The sequence below is a fragment of the Danio rerio genome, chromosome 14 (genome assembly GCF_052040795.2).
Source record: "Danio rerio strain M-AB ecotype USA chromosome 14, GRCz13ab, whole genome shotgun sequence".
Lineage (NCBI taxonomy): Eukaryota > Metazoa > Chordata > Actinopteri > Cypriniformes > Danionidae > Danio > Danio rerio.
Genome location: NC_141034.1, coordinates 1,966,267 through 1,985,000, shown reverse-complemented (window position 1 = coordinate 1,985,000; position 18,734 = coordinate 1,966,267). Strand labels below are relative to the sequence as shown.

Genomic DNA, 18,734 nt, shown 5'->3' with positions numbered 1-18,734 from the left:
CACTGTACTCAAATGGCCTCCACAGTCACCAGAACTCAATCCAATAGAGCAGCTTTGGGATGTGGTGGAACGGGAGATTGGCATCATGGATGTGCAGCCGACAAATCTGCAGCAACTGTGTGATGCTATCATGTCAGCATAGAGCAAAATCTCTGAGGAATATTTCCAGTACCTTGTTGTATCTCTGCCATGAAGGATTAAGGCAGTTCTGAAGGCAAAAGAGGGTCTAACCCGGTACCAGTAAGGTGGACCTAATAAAGTGGCCGGCAAGTGTATAAAATTTTTAAACATCAAATGATTGTTAAATAAGGATTATTTTGGTCTGTTTAATACATCTTGCTCTACTAAAAACAGCCAGCCTGACTTAAACAATATTAATGTTTAACTGCATACATCTCTCTCTCTCTCACACACACACACACACACACACACACACACACACACACACACACACACACACACACACACACACACACACACACACAAACACACAGAGTTTGCTTTTATTAGGGGAACATGCAACATTTATGCAGTTTTAGTGCCTCTTGGCGCATCCTCAACCTCAGAAACGGCTCTTAAACACTGCATGGGGAGATAAAAACCGATCTCCTATAAGAATCTTGTGCAAAAACACTCTCAATCACATTTATTTCAGCCTGATCTCACGAGAAAACGTAAGTATTTTACGTTTTGCCAGTTTAGTGGCTAACTCGTACGAATTCGTCATTGGGGGATGAGCAAATCGTACTAAATTGTACGAATTAGATTGTACAAATTCATACGAATTAGCCACTAAATAAAAAAGTTACGAATTGCCGTGAGATTGTGTTGTTTATTTTGAACATTTGCTCTTTATCTTGCTCTTGTGAAAGCATGAGAAATCTGCTTTTTCGCACAAGGCTGTATCTACATGTAATGTGGTGTGGTGGCTCAGTGGTTAGCACTGTGGCCTCATCGCAAGAAGGTGGCTACCCACTGAGATATCATTTCAATATGGTACTAAGTAATACCGTGCCAATATTATACCATAGCCATATAGCTAAGTATTTCTACACCATGGTAATACCACGGTATTCTATACTCTAAACTTAATTTCAAAGTCAAAATGTGTGAAGGGCAGCCGATTAATGAAAGCAGAAAAAACACACACACACACACACACACACACACAAGGCAGATGAGAGGAGGAGAGTCAACATGTCTTCTCCAGTTTAAATGAACACTCTGCTAATGAACGGATCTGCTGGAGGATCCTCTGATCATGCTAATATCCACATCCGCAAAGAAGAGTCTGACACACTTCCACACACAGCTCAATTACTAATTACACACACACACACACACACACTGCTCCTCATTAGTCCGTCTGCTTGTGTCTGTGTGTGTGTGTTTATGAAATAAGTGACTAGTGTTGTATGATAATGTTCATCTGTTAGAGGCTAATGGGGGTCATTAGTATTTAGACCAGCAATATCCACTCACACACACACACACACACACACACACACACACACACACACACACACACACACACACACACACAGACACACAGTCAGGTTTTCATGTTATATGGGCTCTTCCTATGGTTGTATTGTTGTTTATACTATGCAGACTGCATGTTCTGGCTCCCTACCCCAATATCAAATGTCCCGCACACACACACAGGAGTCCTGCAGCTTTAAATCAGTCTCATAAAAGGAAAGAGGCTTAACAGAGAGTGAGATATGAACTACAAGCTTATCAGCGAGCAGAAGAAAGGAAAGTCCTGTTAGAGGAGCCGCGGACACACTTAAGATGAGGACGAGATTACAGAGAGGAATAAAGTGATAATCACAGCCCTTCAGGAAGACAGACACAGACACCGAGACAGACTTTAATCAGCTGGAAGTGACATATGGGGGATTTGCTTAACCCTCATTAATATTCCTAATAGTGCTGTTTGGGCTTGATGGAGTCTCGGAGCCCAAGATGGACGTGAACTTTAAGAGCGGCTCTCTGGTTTCTTTACTTGACTGGCATTCTTGATTACACACACACACACACGCACGCACGCACGCACGCACGCACACACACACACACACATGCTCAGTGTTGCAAAGCGACTAAATAAAAGAGTGATGATGATATCTATTCAGAGCTTTAGCAGTTTCCACAAAATATACCAACAAGCTACTTCAATAAATAAATAAATAAAGTGTTTTTTTATCAAACAGTATACTGTACTGAACCACAGCTTACAATCACCTTAAGGCACACAACCATTATTGGAGAAAAAAAAAAAAAAAATATATATATATATATATATATATATATATATATATATATATATATATATATATATATATATATATTTCATATAAAGTCATAAAATGAATAAATAAATAAAAATGAAAGCATAAATTTACCCATTGGGTGATTTATTTGTCATATGGATTATTTATTTATTTATTTATTTATTTATTTATTTATTTATTTACTTATTTATTTATTCGTTCGTTCGTTCGTTCGTTCGTTTCTTTCTTTCTTTCTTTCTTTCTTTCTTTTTTCTTTCGTTTTAAAAAAAGGTTTCCAGTTTGGATGATTTATTTATCATTTGGATTTCATTCATTGCATTTATTTATTTATTTGGTCATTCATTTATTCATTCATTTGTTTATTTATTCGTTCATTCATTCATTCATTCATTCATTACTTTCTTTCTTTCTTTCTTTCTTTCTTTCTTTCTTTCTTTCTTTCTTTCTTATGTATCCATTCATTCAATGCAGTAATAAATTAATTGATTTGATCATTCATTAATTGTGTTTATTTATTTGTTCATTCATTTATTTATTTATTAATTTAATTCATTCATTCATTGCATGCATTTATTTATACATGCATCTATTTATTCCTTTAATAATTAATTGCATTTATTTATTTATACATTCATTGCATTTATTTATTTTATTCATTTATTCATTAATAGCATTTATTTTTTATTCATTTATTTTATTCATTCATTCATTCATTCATTTATTGCATTTGTTTATTTATTCATTCTTTCATTGTATTAATTATTTATTTACTTTTTCATTTATTTATTTATTCATTAATTAGTTTATTTTATTTCCTAGAGATGGGTTGTGGATAGAAGGGCTGCATTTATTTATTTCTTCATTCATTTTTTTAATATATAATAAAAAAATCTTTGGATTTATTTATAAATTTATTACATTTGATTATTTATTTAATTATTCGTTAATTTATTCATTTATTTATTTATTTATTTATTTATTTATTTATTTATTTATTTATTTATTTATTTGTTTGTTTCATTTATTTATGTACTGTATTTAATTATTCATTCATTGCATTTTTTAATAATTTATTTATTCATTCGTTGCATTTCTTAATTTGATCATTCAATTGATGCATTTATTTTTTCATTCATTCATTGCATTTATTTATTAAATCATGCATTTATTCATTCATTGCGTTTATTTATTTATTCATTCATATATTCATTCATTTTGTGTCTCCAAAGTGCATCTTAACATTTAACTGTTTAAAATGATGAGTATCTATATTAGATTATGAAGCTACAGCACATATTATCTCTCACACACATATTTCTTTTTATTTCAGGTAAACAAGACAAAAAAGATAAAGTGGCACTAGACGAACAACAAGACGGATCTGAAAACCAATGCAAACACTGTGGATTACCATTACCCAAAGCAAAGCGAGGAATAATTGCTCTTGTTTGAGATAGTATGCTTATAAACACAGGCCACGCCCACATCAGCTCCTCCTCTGGGGGCTGAGCCAATCAGCTGAGCTCATGGGCCGACGGGCAGCTGACACGTCCAATGCGGTGCCAGCACTGGAAGTGCCTCTAGCGGGTGGGCGGGCTGTGCTGAGTCAAAAATGGGGTCCTTTGTGCAGCGTTGGCGTCCAGACGTCTCCAGGCCTCCGTTCGCTTCCGTCATTAAAACGGAGAACGCAAACGGTCAGTACGGCAAACGGACCGACCGCAGAAACCATGTCCCTCGACAGAGTGAGGCGCTGCGAAGTCAATGGGAAGACCACAAAATCGAGAAATGCGCCGCAGGACCAGACGTCAAACGAAAGCGAGGTGTACTGCCAAATAAAAGTGAACTCGAATCAATCCGCGCTGAGAGGAAGTTTAAAAAGAGCCCCTCGCTATGTTAACGGAAGTGTTGTTGCACCTGAGGTGGTGGGCGGGGTCTGTAGCGAAGGGGCGGAGCCTGATGAAGCAAGACGGCAGAGTCAGACTATAACACGTGAGTGTAGGCGGGGCCAATCACTAAAAGGGGAGGCAGCCAGACCATCCATCAGCTCATGCACCACGCCCCCTCGGCCATGCCGAATGATGACGTCATCGCCAAGAATGTGTGCCAGCTGTGGGCGGAGACAGTCTCAGGCTCCGCCCTGCATGGCGCCAGCCTGTCGGAAACGAGCCGCCAGTCAAGTTCAAGCCAGCATGACGCTCCCGATGCCACCGCGCAGGAGCTGCACGCCTCAGATGCAGAAACGAAACTCCACAGTCGCACAGCCCACGTATGCGCAAATATCCAATCACGTCGCGCAAAACGCGACAAGCTCCACCCCCTTGCAATCCAACAAAAAAGAAGTGCACGCAAAAACCGAGTTGTCCAATTCGACAACACACAAAACGCAACACACACAAACACGAGTTACACACACGGCTAAAACTGAAGCAGCACACACAAAAGACAAATGTGCCGTGCAAAAAACTGTCTCCAAACCGATTGGCTGTGAGTCACAAGCCACGCCCACTCTCCCTCCCAAGAAAGGCTCGCAGGTCAAATCAAAACCAGCACTTCCAAAGCTTCTGATTGGCTCAAAGGCGGAGCCTAAATCAAAAGCCCCACCCCTTCCTGCAGAACCTAAAACTGAAACGGACCGCAAGGATGCCCGTCAACCCACAACAGACCAGATCCCACAATGCAACGGGGCTCCCGGCGTCCTGCACGGCCTGCTGCAGAACGTGGAGGAAAACCTGCTGTATAATCAGGAAAAGATCAAAGTTCTTCTCAATGTCATCCAGGATCTGGAGAGGAACAAGGCGATGAGTGAAGGGTGAGATGGAGTTCATGAAAGCGTGTTTGATTTGTGCTTCCGCACCGCCATCATCCCATAATTCCCTGATGTATCCCGCGGCAACACCCGGGGAATCTCAATCATCAATCCAGCTCGTATCACTGCCAAACTCTGCTTCTCATCTGATGTCTCTCTCTCTCCATCTCCCTCTTTATCTACACCTTACACTCCTTCTCTTAAAGGGATCCTATTTTACCTCTTTTACAAGATGTAAGCTGAGTCTCTGGTGTCTCCAGGACGGGTCTGTAAAGTCTCAGCTCAAAGCACCCATCAGATTATTCACTGTACACTGCAGAATAGGCGCATTTCAGACTCTAATCTAATCAAGTCTTTAAATGCAAATGAGCTGGTTCTCCCCGCCCACCAATCCCATATGTGTGTGTGTGTGTGTGTGTTTCAAGTGTGTCACGTCAGATAAACAAAGTGTTTTAAGCCTTGTTTTGATACTGTGAAAACTGCCAGTGAACACACACTCACACACACAGACACACAAACACACATATAAACACACACACACAGACATAAAAACACGCATTCAATCACACACACGCACACAAACATGCACACATATGCGTGCAAACACACACTCAAACACACACACACGCACTCCCAAACACATTCACTCACTCACTCACTCACTCACTCATTCTCACACACACACACACACACACACACACACACACACACACACACACACACACACACACACACACACACGCACGCACACACACACACACACACACACACACACACACACACTCAAACACACACAAACACACACACAAACACACACAAAAACACACATTGACCCATACCCGTGTGCAAACACACACGCTTACAAACACAAATACACACACACACAAACACACAAACAAACATGCATGAGTACACTCACACACACACGCACACACACATATAAAACAGACACACACACACACACACACACACACACACGCACTCACACACACTTGCCTGCAAACACACACATATACACATGCAAAAACACCCACTCACTCACTCAAACACACACACACACACAAACAAACATGCATGAGTACACTCACACACACACACGCACACACCCACACACATACACATATATAAAACTGACACAGACACACACACACACTCTCACACACACTTGCCTGCAAACACACACGTACGCACATGCAAAAACACCCACTCACTCACTCAAACACACACACTCAAACACACACACCCACACTCACAAACACACATGCACATGCACACACACACAAACACATTCACCCACAGCTGTGTGCAAACACACACGCTCACAAACACAAATACACACACACACAAACAAACATGCATGAATACTCTCACACACACACGCACACACATACACATATATAAAACAGACACACACACACACACACACGGACTCACACACACTTGCCTGCAAACACACACATACACACATGCAAAAACACACACTCACTCACTCACACACACATGCATGAATGCACACACACATACACACACATATTTAAAACAGACACAAACACACACAAACATACACAGACTCACACTGGGCTGGGTCAGTTGGCATTTTTGTGTGGAGTTTGCATGTTCTCCCCATGTTGGCGTGGGTTTACTCCGGGTGCTCTGGTTTCCCCCACAGTCCAAACACATGCGCTATAGGGGAATTGATGAGCTAAACTGGCGGTAGTGTATGAGTGTGTGTGAATGTGAGTGGGTTGCAGCTGGAAGGGCATCCGCTGCGTAAAACATATGCTGGAATAGTTGGCAGTTCATTCCGCTGTGGCGACCCTTGATAAATAAAGGGACTAAGCCAACAGAAAATGAATGAATGAATGAATGACTGTGGACACACTACCTACACACACTTCAGTCCAAACAGCTTACAAAAGTCAACTGATTTATCGGTGCCCTTTAAGAGTTTCCTTGTCTTTCTTCTTCTCCTTCCACACACACACTCTCACACACACACACACACACACACACACACTCACACACACACACACAAAGTGTTTCGTCAGAACTCTACGGTGATTGAAAGCTCAGATCTGTCAGGATTGATCAGCGGAGTGACTGTGTTTTATGTTTTTAAGTGTTCATTTTGGTCACACATTCAAGGGCACTCAGTAGACGTCTGTGTGCCTGAGGGACTCCTGCTGGCCTTGATTTCATTTGTTGTGTCGAGGGACTAAATTTCTGAGCTGTGGAAACACTTTACACACGTTTCTGTATGCAGGCTCGGTTTGCGCTACGAACAGCTTTTAAGTATGTGTATTCATGGGGACGAAACCTTATGCATCTATGCATCTATTTAATCATAAATATAGTCATTTTACAGGCATTATATTCGTTATTGATTCTTCGTAATTTACTTCAAGTCTTTAATTCACAATTATTAAAGCTCTTTTATATTTTGGTTTTCTGTTTAATATTTGTCAGGTGTTTATTTTTTTAGCACATCATATGTTTTAATGAATTGTTGATGAGCCGGTTTAAAAGAGTAGCATTTATGTAAAAAAAAAATTACCATTATCAATGTTTGTTTTTGATCAATTTAAATGTGTCTTTGCAAAATAAAATGTTAATTTTTATTAGAATTTAAATAGACAAAATAGGATATAAAACAAAAAACAAATGACTTAAAATAAATTAATGAAAAGAAAGGAAATAATATTTATAAAAAAGTGAAATTATTATAATATATTATATTATATTACATTACATTATATTACATTACATTACATTACATTACATTACATTACATTATATTATATTATATTATATTATATTATATTATATTTTATTACATTATATTATATTATATTAAATTATATTTTATTATATTATATTACATTATATTATATTATATTATATTATATTATAATATATTACATTATATTATATTAAATTATATTATATTTTTTATATTATATTATATTATATTATATTATATTATATTATATTATATTGTATTATATTATATTATTTTTATATTATATTATATTATATTATACTATATTATTTGTTATATTATATTATATTATTATATTTATATTATGTTATATTATATTATATATTTTTATATTATATTATATTATATTATATTATATTATTTTATTTTTTTATATTATAATATAATATTTTATTTTATTATATTATATTATATTATATTATATTATATTATATTATATTATATTATATTATTTTTATATTATATTATATTATATTATTTTTTAAATTATATTATATTATATTATATTATATTATTTTTTATATTATATTATATTATATTATATTATATTATAATATATTATATTATATATTTTTTATATTATATTATATTATATTATATTATATTATATTATATTATTTTTATATTATTTTTGTATTATATTATATTATGTTATATTATATAAGAAAAAGAAGAAGAATGATTTATTTTAACATTCATACTAAAAACAGCTGAACGTACAATATAGATATAGATGGATGCAGTTTGAATTAGAGCTTAATAACAAAGTCTTTCGCAAATAAAGTATGTACACACCAGCAAAGAAGAAATACAGTCTTTCTTTAATGAGATTACTGAAAAGAAGCCACTTCTTTATGATAAGTGGTAATAAAGAGTGAAAATGCAGACGTGTAGGAAGAAAACAGCTGTGGGTGGAAGCAGGATGAAAAAGCACAGACCTCTAATTCAGTGTTCTTTGCCTCTGTGAATCATACGCAGTGTGTGTGTGTGTGTGTGTGTGTGTGTGTGTGTGTTTACCCTGAATTCCTAACATCATGGGCACCAAATATTCCCACAACTATAGCAACACCAGTATATTTTGACCTTGTGGTGACATTTTTTGGTTCCCTAATGAGGATGTCATTATACTTCGACTTAGTCCCTTTATCCATCAGGGGTAGACACAGTGGAATGAACCGCCAACTAATCCTGGATATGTTTTAAACAGCAGATGCCAGTACTGGGAAACACCCTTTCACTCTCACGTTTACATACACACTTGTGAACACACACTACAGTCAATTTAGTTGATCAGTTGCCCTACAGCGCATGTGTTTGGACTGTGGGGGAAACCAGAGCACCCGGAGGAAACCCACACCAACATGAGGAGAACATGCAAACTCAGAAATGCCAACTGACCCAGCCGGGATTCGAACCAGAGACCTTCTTGCTGTGAGGCGACAGTGCTAACCACTGAGCCACCGTGCCACCCTTAGCAAATCCAATGAACAAAAGATAATTCAGTGTAGAAACACATTTACGTCTATGAGAAGTCCCCATAAAGACAGCTGTACAAGTGTGTGTGTGTGTGTGTGTGTGTGTGTGTGTGTGTGTGTGTGTGTGTGTGTGTGTGTGTGTGTGTGTGTGTGTGTGTGTGTGTGTGTGTGTGTGTGTGTGTGTGTGTGAACAATACAGGTCTTCATATCCTCTTGTTTTGTTTGATCAGGCGCTGCTCTTACAGAACAGGTCAGGACATCAACAACTGCTCAACCTGCCAGAAAACAGCCTGCATTATATACAGGTAAACACCATCACAGCAGTCCACCCACTGTGTGTCATGATGTACTTATGAGCCGTACGTATGAGCTGTACAATAAAACTGAAATACAACTGTGCACTATATATACAGTTGAAGTCAGAGTTATTCGCCCTCCTGTCAATGTTGTTTTCGTTTTCAAATGTTTCCCAAATGATGTTGAACAGATTCAGGAAATTTTCACAGTATTTCCTATAATATTTGTTCTTCTGGAGAAAGTCTTATTTGTTTTATTTCGGCTAGAATAAAAGCATTTTAAAGCCATTTTAAGGTCAATATTTTTAGCCCCCTTGAACAATGTTTTGAATTGTCTCCAGAACAAACCACTGTTAGACTTGAGTAATTACCCTAACTTCACCCTAATTACCCTAGTGAAGCCTTTAAATGTCACTTTTCACAGCACATTAGCATACAGATATTATTAAAACTAACATGATACTAACATTTAAAAAACGTTACTTTAATTTCACAGGAGCTTTAACCCTTTTAAGCCTGGCATGTGTTGTATACATTAGTTTATTGCAGTATTCTGTATAAGATTGCATGTACAGTTAAAGGCAAAGTTCATTTTAAAACTAAATTACATTGAATACCTTTTCAAATATTTCCTATGTTCATTCTTAATAGAGCAAGGAGATTTTCGCTGTTTTTCCAATTATATATTTTTATTTTGAAGGTACACATTTTTTGAAATTTGAAGGTGTTTGGCGACCTGATAAATAAGTGACTAAGCCGAAGGAAAATGAATGAATGAATTTTTAAGGTCACTGCAATTTTTTGATATTTGAGATGTTTTAGAGCAAGAGTGCCCAAACTCGGTCCTGGAGGGCCGGTATCCTGCATATTTTAGTTCCAACCCCAATTAAACACACATGAAACAGCTAATCAAGCTCTTTCTTGGTATACTAGAAACCCCCAGGCAGGTGTGTTGAAGAAAGTTGGAGCTGAACTATACAGGACACCATCCCTCCAGGACCAAGTTTGGACACCCCTGTTTTAGAGTTTAGACGATCATATGTCAACACTGAGGAACAGAGAAAGGAACGGTTCTGGAAATTTAAAGAAATAAACCTTCAATTATTTAAGATGTTTAAGAGTTTGGAAGATCATATGTCAACACTGAGGAACAGAGAAAGGAAGGGTTCTGGAAACTGAGAGAAATAAACCTTCAATTATTTAAGGCGTTTTAGAGTTTGAAGAAGATCATATGTCAACACTGAGGAACAGAGAAAGGAACGGTTCTGGAAACTGAGAGAAATAAACCTTCAATTATTTAAGGCGTTTTATGGTGCTTTCACACCTGCCTTATTTAGTTGGATTGAATCGCACTAGAGTTCGTTTGCCCTTTTGGTGCGGTTCGTTTGGGCAGGTGTGAATGCAGCAGTCGTACTCGAGTGCACACCAAAAGTGGACCAAATAAGCGTACAGAGACCTGCTTGAAGAGGTGAACTCGCTGCGCTTTCAAACGAACCCTGGAGCAGTTAGTTTGTGGTGAGAATATGATCCGTACTAAAACAGGTCCAACAGCAAAAAGTACTGCGCCTTTTGGACCAATTCAGCTGCCGTAGGCCGATGCGCTGTGCATTATGGGATATGGAGAAAAAATATTTGTTGATAGCGCTTTACCAACAGAGAGAGAGGAAATATTTAGGAAATATGTTCAACAACATCTGTTGACACAACATCATCATTGTCAGATGATTGCATTTTGGTTCGTTTCAACTGGTTCGGATCAAAGCCAGCAGTGTGGTGTAAAAACGACCCAAAGACGGCAGAAGATGCAACAAAGTATCATTTATTGCGCTTGGTCCGGACCAAAGGAAGCGAACTACAGATGTGGAAGCACCCTTAGAGTTTGAAGAAGATCATATGTCAACACTGAGGAACAGAGAAAGGAACGGTTCTGGAAAAACACTTGACTCCAAAACCCGATGAGCACATTTGATGCTAAAAATCTACTTAGTGTTTAGTAGAAACAAGAAACAAGACAAAAACTCTTAATTAAGCATTTATTTTTCGCAATGCAGTCTCACACAGTCACAATGATCCCAAATATAACCAAATTAAAGTTAATTTTTGCATTTCATCTATGAAAACCAATCAAGACTTGACACGTGAGACAAAAGCTAACAAACAATTACAGCGAAAGGCCTTTGATAAAAAAAAAGGTACGTGATAAAAAAAAGAGTCTAGCCTATCAATCGGACGACATACAGTGGTCAACATTTGAAGTGGATCAAACCATTTCATCCAAAAACGTCCCAAACTATTCAACAGCACCCATTCTTCTTGTCTTAGGACAATTTTGAAAAACGTCTGTGATCCTACTGCGCTACCTAGCATACAGATACTTTCTTCTGCAAGCATTTTGACTATTTAGAGACCTTAAATCACATCCTGCAGGCTTCATAGGGTTAAACCACCTCACAGTATTTTTCAATGACCCATTTAAAGGATTATAAATCGTGCGCACAGTCACATCTGAGTTATGCGTCTTCTGGGGGGCAGAAAAGCGACCAGGAGAGCACGAGGATGATTTAAGAGTTGCATCAATATCCTACAGCAGATCAAAACAGCCGGCGGAAACACTCCAACAGGGAGGAGAAGAAGAAGGAGAAGAAGAAACAGATTGTTTTAGCCTTAATTAGTGCGCTCTGCTAAATCAAGCATCGTTATCACTATTTATCACAGTTAGGGCTACACGGTCTTCAGAAACAAGTACAGATCTTTAAATAGGCTGTTAAAAAGAAATAAGCGTGTGTGTGTGTGTGTGTGTGTGTGTGTGATGTATTTGTAAGAGTATGGCTTGTATGTTTGTTATAATCGAGGGACAGAAAGCAGAAACTCCCATTCAACAGTAATGAAGACCTAAGGGAAACACACACACACACACACACACACACACGCACACACTCTCACATTATATGCTAAAGGCAGAGAAACTGTGGAGCTGTGAGATTTCTCTCCTGTCACACACACACACACACACGTTCAGTATACAAATTCCCTCGACTCCGTTATCTCTCTTCCTCTTTTTTTCTTCCTGTTGGGATAAACAGGATCATTATTCCCGCACTATGAAGAGCTAATCGCACACTAATGCATGTTTCCAGCGCTCACACTGAGGTAAAGCCTCGGGAATCAATTAGGAGAGATGGATTTCCTATTGAAGTTTAATCTCGTGACAATATACAACGAGAAATACCGGCACACACTCTCACGCGTTGTGTTTTAAATGCAGTTCTACACACACAGCTTCATTCTAGGGCGGCATACTAACTAAAGTGAATAACTGTCCACCCGACTGTTTATAATTGGTGTCAAATTAATTCTACTTGTCACATCACATGCAGAGATTTGACCATTTCTGTTTGTTTTTATTGTTTCATGCATTCATTTCGGCATTCATTCATTCATTTTTCCATCCATGCATTCCTTTAGCAGTTAATTTACTGTAGTGATTGATCCATTCAGGCATGGATTTATTCATTTGTTTACGTCTGTTAAATTGGTAAATAATTCATTTGTGCATTCATTCATCCATTCATTTGTTGTTTGTTCATTTATTCATTCATTTGTTTATTCATTCATGCACTCATTCATTTATGAATTTGTTCACATCTGATAAATTGCTTTATCCATCAATTCATTCATTCATTCATTCATTCATTCATTCATTCATTCATTCATTCATTCATTCATTCATTTGTTCACATCTGATAAATTGCTAATGATTGCTAATTTGTTCATGCATGCATTACTTTATTCTTGCATGCTCTCATTTGTTGAATATATTCAATCAAATATTCAAATCTTCATTCATGCATTCATTTGTTTATTCGTTCATTCATTATTTAAATTGCTCACATCTAATAAATCGCCAATTAATCATTTATGCATTCATTTGTTTATTCATTGCTCTCATTTGTTTATACCTGAATATATTCATTTAAATATCTTTTTGATTGTTTGTTCATTCATTAATCTATTCATTTGTTCCTTCATGCATTCATTTGATCACAATACATTGTTAAATAATTAATTTGTTCATGCATTTATTTGTTCATGCATGCATTATTTTATTACTGCATGTTCTCATTTGTTAATGCATAAATATATTTACATTTAAATATTCATTCGTTCGTTTGTTCATCCATTCATTCGGTTGTTCGATCCTTCATGTATTCATTCGTTCATTCATACGTCCATTCATTCATTCGTTCATTCATACCTTCATTCATTCATTCATTCATTTGTTCACATCTGATAAATTGCTAATGAATCTTTCATGCATTCATTTGTTCATTCATGCATTATTTTATTACCGCATGATCTCATTTGTTAATGCATAAATACATTCATTTAAATATTTTTGTCATTGGTTTGTTTATTCGTTCATTTGCTCATTAATTTGTTTATTCATTCATTCATTAATTTACTCATGCATGCATTCATTCTTTCTTGTCTAAAAATTGCTAAATAATTGAATCATTCATTTGTTTGTTTGTTCACTCATTGATTCATTGGTTTGTTTCTTTATTGATTCATTCATTTGTTGGTTCTTTCATTCATTGACTCATTTGTTAATTCATTTATCCATTCATATGCTCATATCTGCTAAAAAAATCTTTAATTTGTACATGCATTCAGTTGATCAAAAATGCATTGCTGTATCACTGCAGTAATGCCTGAATATTTTTGATCAAATATTAATTTGTTCATTCAATTGTTAGTTCATTTATAAATTCATTCATTCATTCATTCATTCATTCATTCATATATTTGTTCATTAATTTATTAATTCATTCATTCAAATATATTTGTTTAGTCATTTGTTCATCCGTTCAGTCATTTTTTCATTAATTAACTCATGCATTCATTTGTTCACATCTGCTAAAAATAGTTAATTAATTCATACATTCGTACATCACTTAATGCACGCTCTCATTTGTAAGAGCCTGAATATATTAATTCAAACATTTATTCATTCATTCGTTTCTTCGTTTGTTCATTCAATCATTCCTCCATTTATTTGTTGACTGAACTTACTTTTAATAATTGTTCACATAATTCATTTACCTCATTTTTAAGCAGTGGGTTTTCTTTTTTTAAAAGTAAACATTACTTACAGTGAAGTTTCCTACAAACCGAAGATTAATTACACTTTAACAATATACAAATTAGCACTAAAAAACTGAAAAAAAAGTTTGTGTTTAACCCGCATCACACTAGGAACTACTTTTTCAGTCTCCATCAGTAAATGCACCATGAATCATTAATATTTCTGTCTCATTTTTCTCCAAAGATGAAACCTGTACATTTTAAATCAGCTAAAAGTGAATGTTTGAGAGTCTCCCAAGCATATGGACGATCTCCATGTTAATACAAACCAACTAAAAGCTACAAAGCCCCATATTTCCAGACCATTTTTGCAACATCTGTGCAATAAAACCCATTTTCCTCTGGGTGTGTGTTAATTCACACAGCGTGATTAATAGTGCGGGTTTTCCTTCGACTCATGATTTAGGGGAAGATAATACTGATGATTAAGATTTTTGGCTTTCTGAAAGTGCAGACTCCAGCTTTGAGCTTTCTGACTGACTGAACTCTCTTCCCTCACAAGATCTGTTCATCACAAATTCTGCTTCCATCATTCTTCATCTCTCTCTCCCTTTCTTCCCTTTGCTCTCTGTCTTCATGCCTCCGTCCTCTGGGGGATGAGGAAAGTTGAGATTGCTCGGTTATAGTGCTTCCTAAAATACAGAAATGTGCGCTCTTTGTGAAGTCAAACGTTTTCTTTGCCCGTGCCAACCTCAGGTGGTTGCTCAGCGAGTCCAATGGGCGCCAGATCCTCTCCATGAATCATTCATGCACAAAACACAGTGTGACAAAGCTTAATATTGAGGGTTAAAGGTCTCTTTAAGCCACAAAGTCTGAGCAACTGTGACCAAAAAGGTATAATCAATTGCCTTGCTAACGGAAAAAACTCTGCGGAGAGGAATTTGCATGTTGCACGGATCACATACATGCAAATTTGTCATCTGGATATGCAAATGCGAGACATCACCTAGCAATTTCCAGTGACAAATGACGCGCTCTGAAAATGACAGCAACACTGAAAAACAGATTTACAGCCGGCAGAAACTGTCGACGTTCAAATGCAATACGGAAATAACTAGATTTGCATTTGTGTAGAAAACAGCAGCGCCTGCCTGCATTCCTGCAGAGAAAGGAAAGTTTGTGGTTTAGATTTTGTGCTTAAAATATTGTGAGACTGAGCACTGTGTATTAAAGAGTATAAAATAAGCTATTTTAAGAGGTCAATGTTTGTGTTTATTACACAGCTGTCTGGAATACTCAATTCTGATTGGTCATTCAGCCAGTCGGTCAGTTTCGTTTCTGTTAGCATTGCGTTTTTGACTGTTTGGTGCCATCTTGTGGCTGAATAATGCGCAGGTTAGTGTATAATCCTTTAGCTGTTTAGTTTTGTCTGTTTGGCGCAATCTAGTGTCTGAATAATGCGCAGGTTAGTGTTTACTCCATCATCTGTTTCGTTTTGTCTGGTTGGCGTCCTCTAGTGTCTGAATAATGTGCAGGTTAGTGTATACTCCATCAGCTGTTTCGTTTTGTCTGGTTGGCGCCCTCTAGTGTCTGAATAATGTGCAGGTTAGTGTATACTCCATCAGCTGTTTTCGTTTTTGACTGTTTGGCGACATCTTGTGGCTAAATAATGTGCAGGTTAGTGTATACTCCATCAGCTGTTTTCGTTTTTGACTGTTAGGCACCAGCTTGTGTCTGAATAATGCACAGGTTAATTTATACTCCATTAGCTGTTTTCGTTTAGACAATTTGGCGCCCTCTATTGTCTGAATAATGCGCAGGATAGTGTATACTCTATCAGTTGTTTTTGTTTTTGACTGTTTGATGCCATCTGGTGTCTGAATAATGCACAGGTTAATTTATACTCCATTAGCTGTTATCGTTTAGACAGTTTGGCGCCCTCTAGTGTCTGAATAATGCAGAGGTTAGTGTATACTCCATCAGCTGTTTTCATTTAGACAGTTTGGCGCCATTTAGTGTCTGAATAATGCGCAGGTTAGTGTATACTCCATCAGCTGTTTTTGTTTTTGACTGTTTGACACCATCTTGTGACTTAATAATGCTCAAATTAGTGTATACTCCATCAGCTGTTTTGGTTTCTGTCAGCTTTGTGTTTTTGTCTGTTTGGCGCCCTTTAATGTCTGAATAATGTGCAAGTTAGTGTATACTCCATCAGCTGTTTTCATTTCTGCCAGCTTTGCATTTAATTACAGAATTAACAAACTATTACAACTCAGAACAATGTTAACTTTGATGCTTTGTGGCAAATAGCCATGTAATAAGTACATCCAGGAAGGTAGATGATTTGTTGTGTTCATGCATGTGCAATCATCACAATTCAGATACAAAAATAAAAAGGTTTTGAGGATGAATGTCAATTGCAGTTGGGTCTGCAAATAATAAAGTGCTTACCAAAGAAATTCAACAGCACAATCACTGCGGGACGGTTGTTATTTTTCATGCAGTGTTTAGACGATAATCCACACGCTTTGTTTATCGCCATCCATCAATATGGGCTTTGTTAACCTTCAATACATTCTCTGTCAGTCTGTATTATCGTCTCATCCTTCACCTCTCGTCTTTTGCTCATCACATCACTTCTTTTCCCTCTTTCACTGAACTCACTTAGTTTCTGGGAAATTGCAGGCAAGACTGTGGCTATACTGTAAATAGAGGTCATAACCCCTCTCATACACACACATGCACACACACACACACACATACTCTATGTGCTGTTAGATTGCAGGCAGATGAAACAGTGTGTGTGTGTGTGTGTGTGTGTGTGTGTGTGTGTGTGTGTGTGTGTGTGTGTGTGTGTGTGTGTGTAGGGCGTCGTTGTGATAACAGTATGTATTGGTGGCCTTGGCTTTGGAAGTATTTGTCTGGTTCATTTTAACTTTGGAATTTGGAAAAACTCATCATTTTAATCCTTGACCTGGACCAACCGGCTCAGAGATGAAGAAAAATATTACAAGCCTTAATATTAAACACAGAATAAAAAGAAAGATTTAAAAAGCACAAAGATGACAAAAACAGTGTCCTTAAATTCAGAAAGATCTGAGAAGGATGAAGACAATGGTACAATACTGACTGATGAAGCATTTCAAAACAGAGTGTCTGTAATTCATTGCTAAATATTGAAGTAGAATTATTTTTACCATTAAGGGTTTTACGGCAAACATGTTTTTAAATTATTCTTATTAATTATTATCATAAATCACAAAACACAACAAAGTTTGCAGGGAGCTTTATTAATCAATGGTCGCCACAGCAGAATGAACCGCCAACTATTTCAGTATATGTTTAATGCTAAGTCAATCATGTTCGAACTTAATTGTATGGGTTACGCAAGCTGTTTTAAATCAGTTTAACATAAGGACTTATAGGGTTCATTTGAATCAGCTTAAATATCTAAGGTAACCACACCTTTATGTGTAGAAGAACTACAGGAATGTTTTGCTTTGGATGATCTCATTTCAGGATTGTGGGAATTGAGCTATTAAATGTAAAAAAGATGAACTAAAATAAAAAGGCAGAGCAGAAGCAGCTGCAGAGCTTTAACTTCATAACTCACAGTCGGCGTCTCCTGAAAGCTTTATACATTATCATTAAAAATCAATCTCTCCATGGAAAAGCCTGAACTCGATAGCTGCACTGTGAAACCTGAGCGAAAGCGAGATGAATGACGGAAGAAAACCGGGAAAAAGAAACACAGAGAGAGAGTGTGAAAAATGCTTCAGTGATCGTCTGTCGCTTTGTCTTTGCGTCTGCTTGTTGTTTTTGACATGCAGTATTGTTTTAATGTTCATTTCTACAGTGTGTCGTGAGGAATGATCTGTCAGAACAGATGATGAAGAGTCTGTTTTTATTTTCCCTTCTCTCATTCATCAATAACAATCTTGGCTCTATGTTTCTGCTGTTACGAGTAATTAAGATGAAGTATTGGTCAATACAGTGATG

At 36.8% G+C, this 18,734-nt stretch overlaps 2 protein-coding genes and 1 long non-coding RNA gene across 3 annotated transcripts in view; 2 read left to right on the top strand and 1 right to left on the bottom strand.

Annotated features, from left to right (window-relative positions):
• The window catches only part of dock2 (dedicator of cytokinesis 2), a 158,858-nt gene that overhangs the window by 56,075 nt on the left and 84,049 nt on the right, over positions 1 to 18,734 (bottom strand).
• The window catches only part of insyn2b (inhibitory synaptic factor family member 2B), a 36,651-nt gene that overhangs the window by 16,193 nt on the left and 1,724 nt on the right, over positions 1 to 18,734 (top strand). The window contains exons 2-3 of the mRNA XM_087281182.1: positions 3,625 to 5,103; positions 9,585 to 9,659. Coding sequence (XP_087137308.1) covers positions 3,821 to 5,103; positions 9,585 to 9,659 — 1,358 coding nt within the window. The 5' untranslated portion in view covers positions 3,625 to 3,820. The remainder of the gene's footprint in view (positions 1 to 3,624; positions 5,104 to 9,584; positions 9,660 to 18,734) is intronic.
• On the top strand, positions 13,259 to 16,962 carry LOC147840748 (uncharacterized). The gene is made up of 3 exons (XR_015507207.1): positions 13,259 to 16,111; positions 16,323 to 16,506; positions 16,881 to 16,962. It is a non-coding gene; the product is annotated as an uncharacterized LOC147840748 (long non-coding RNA).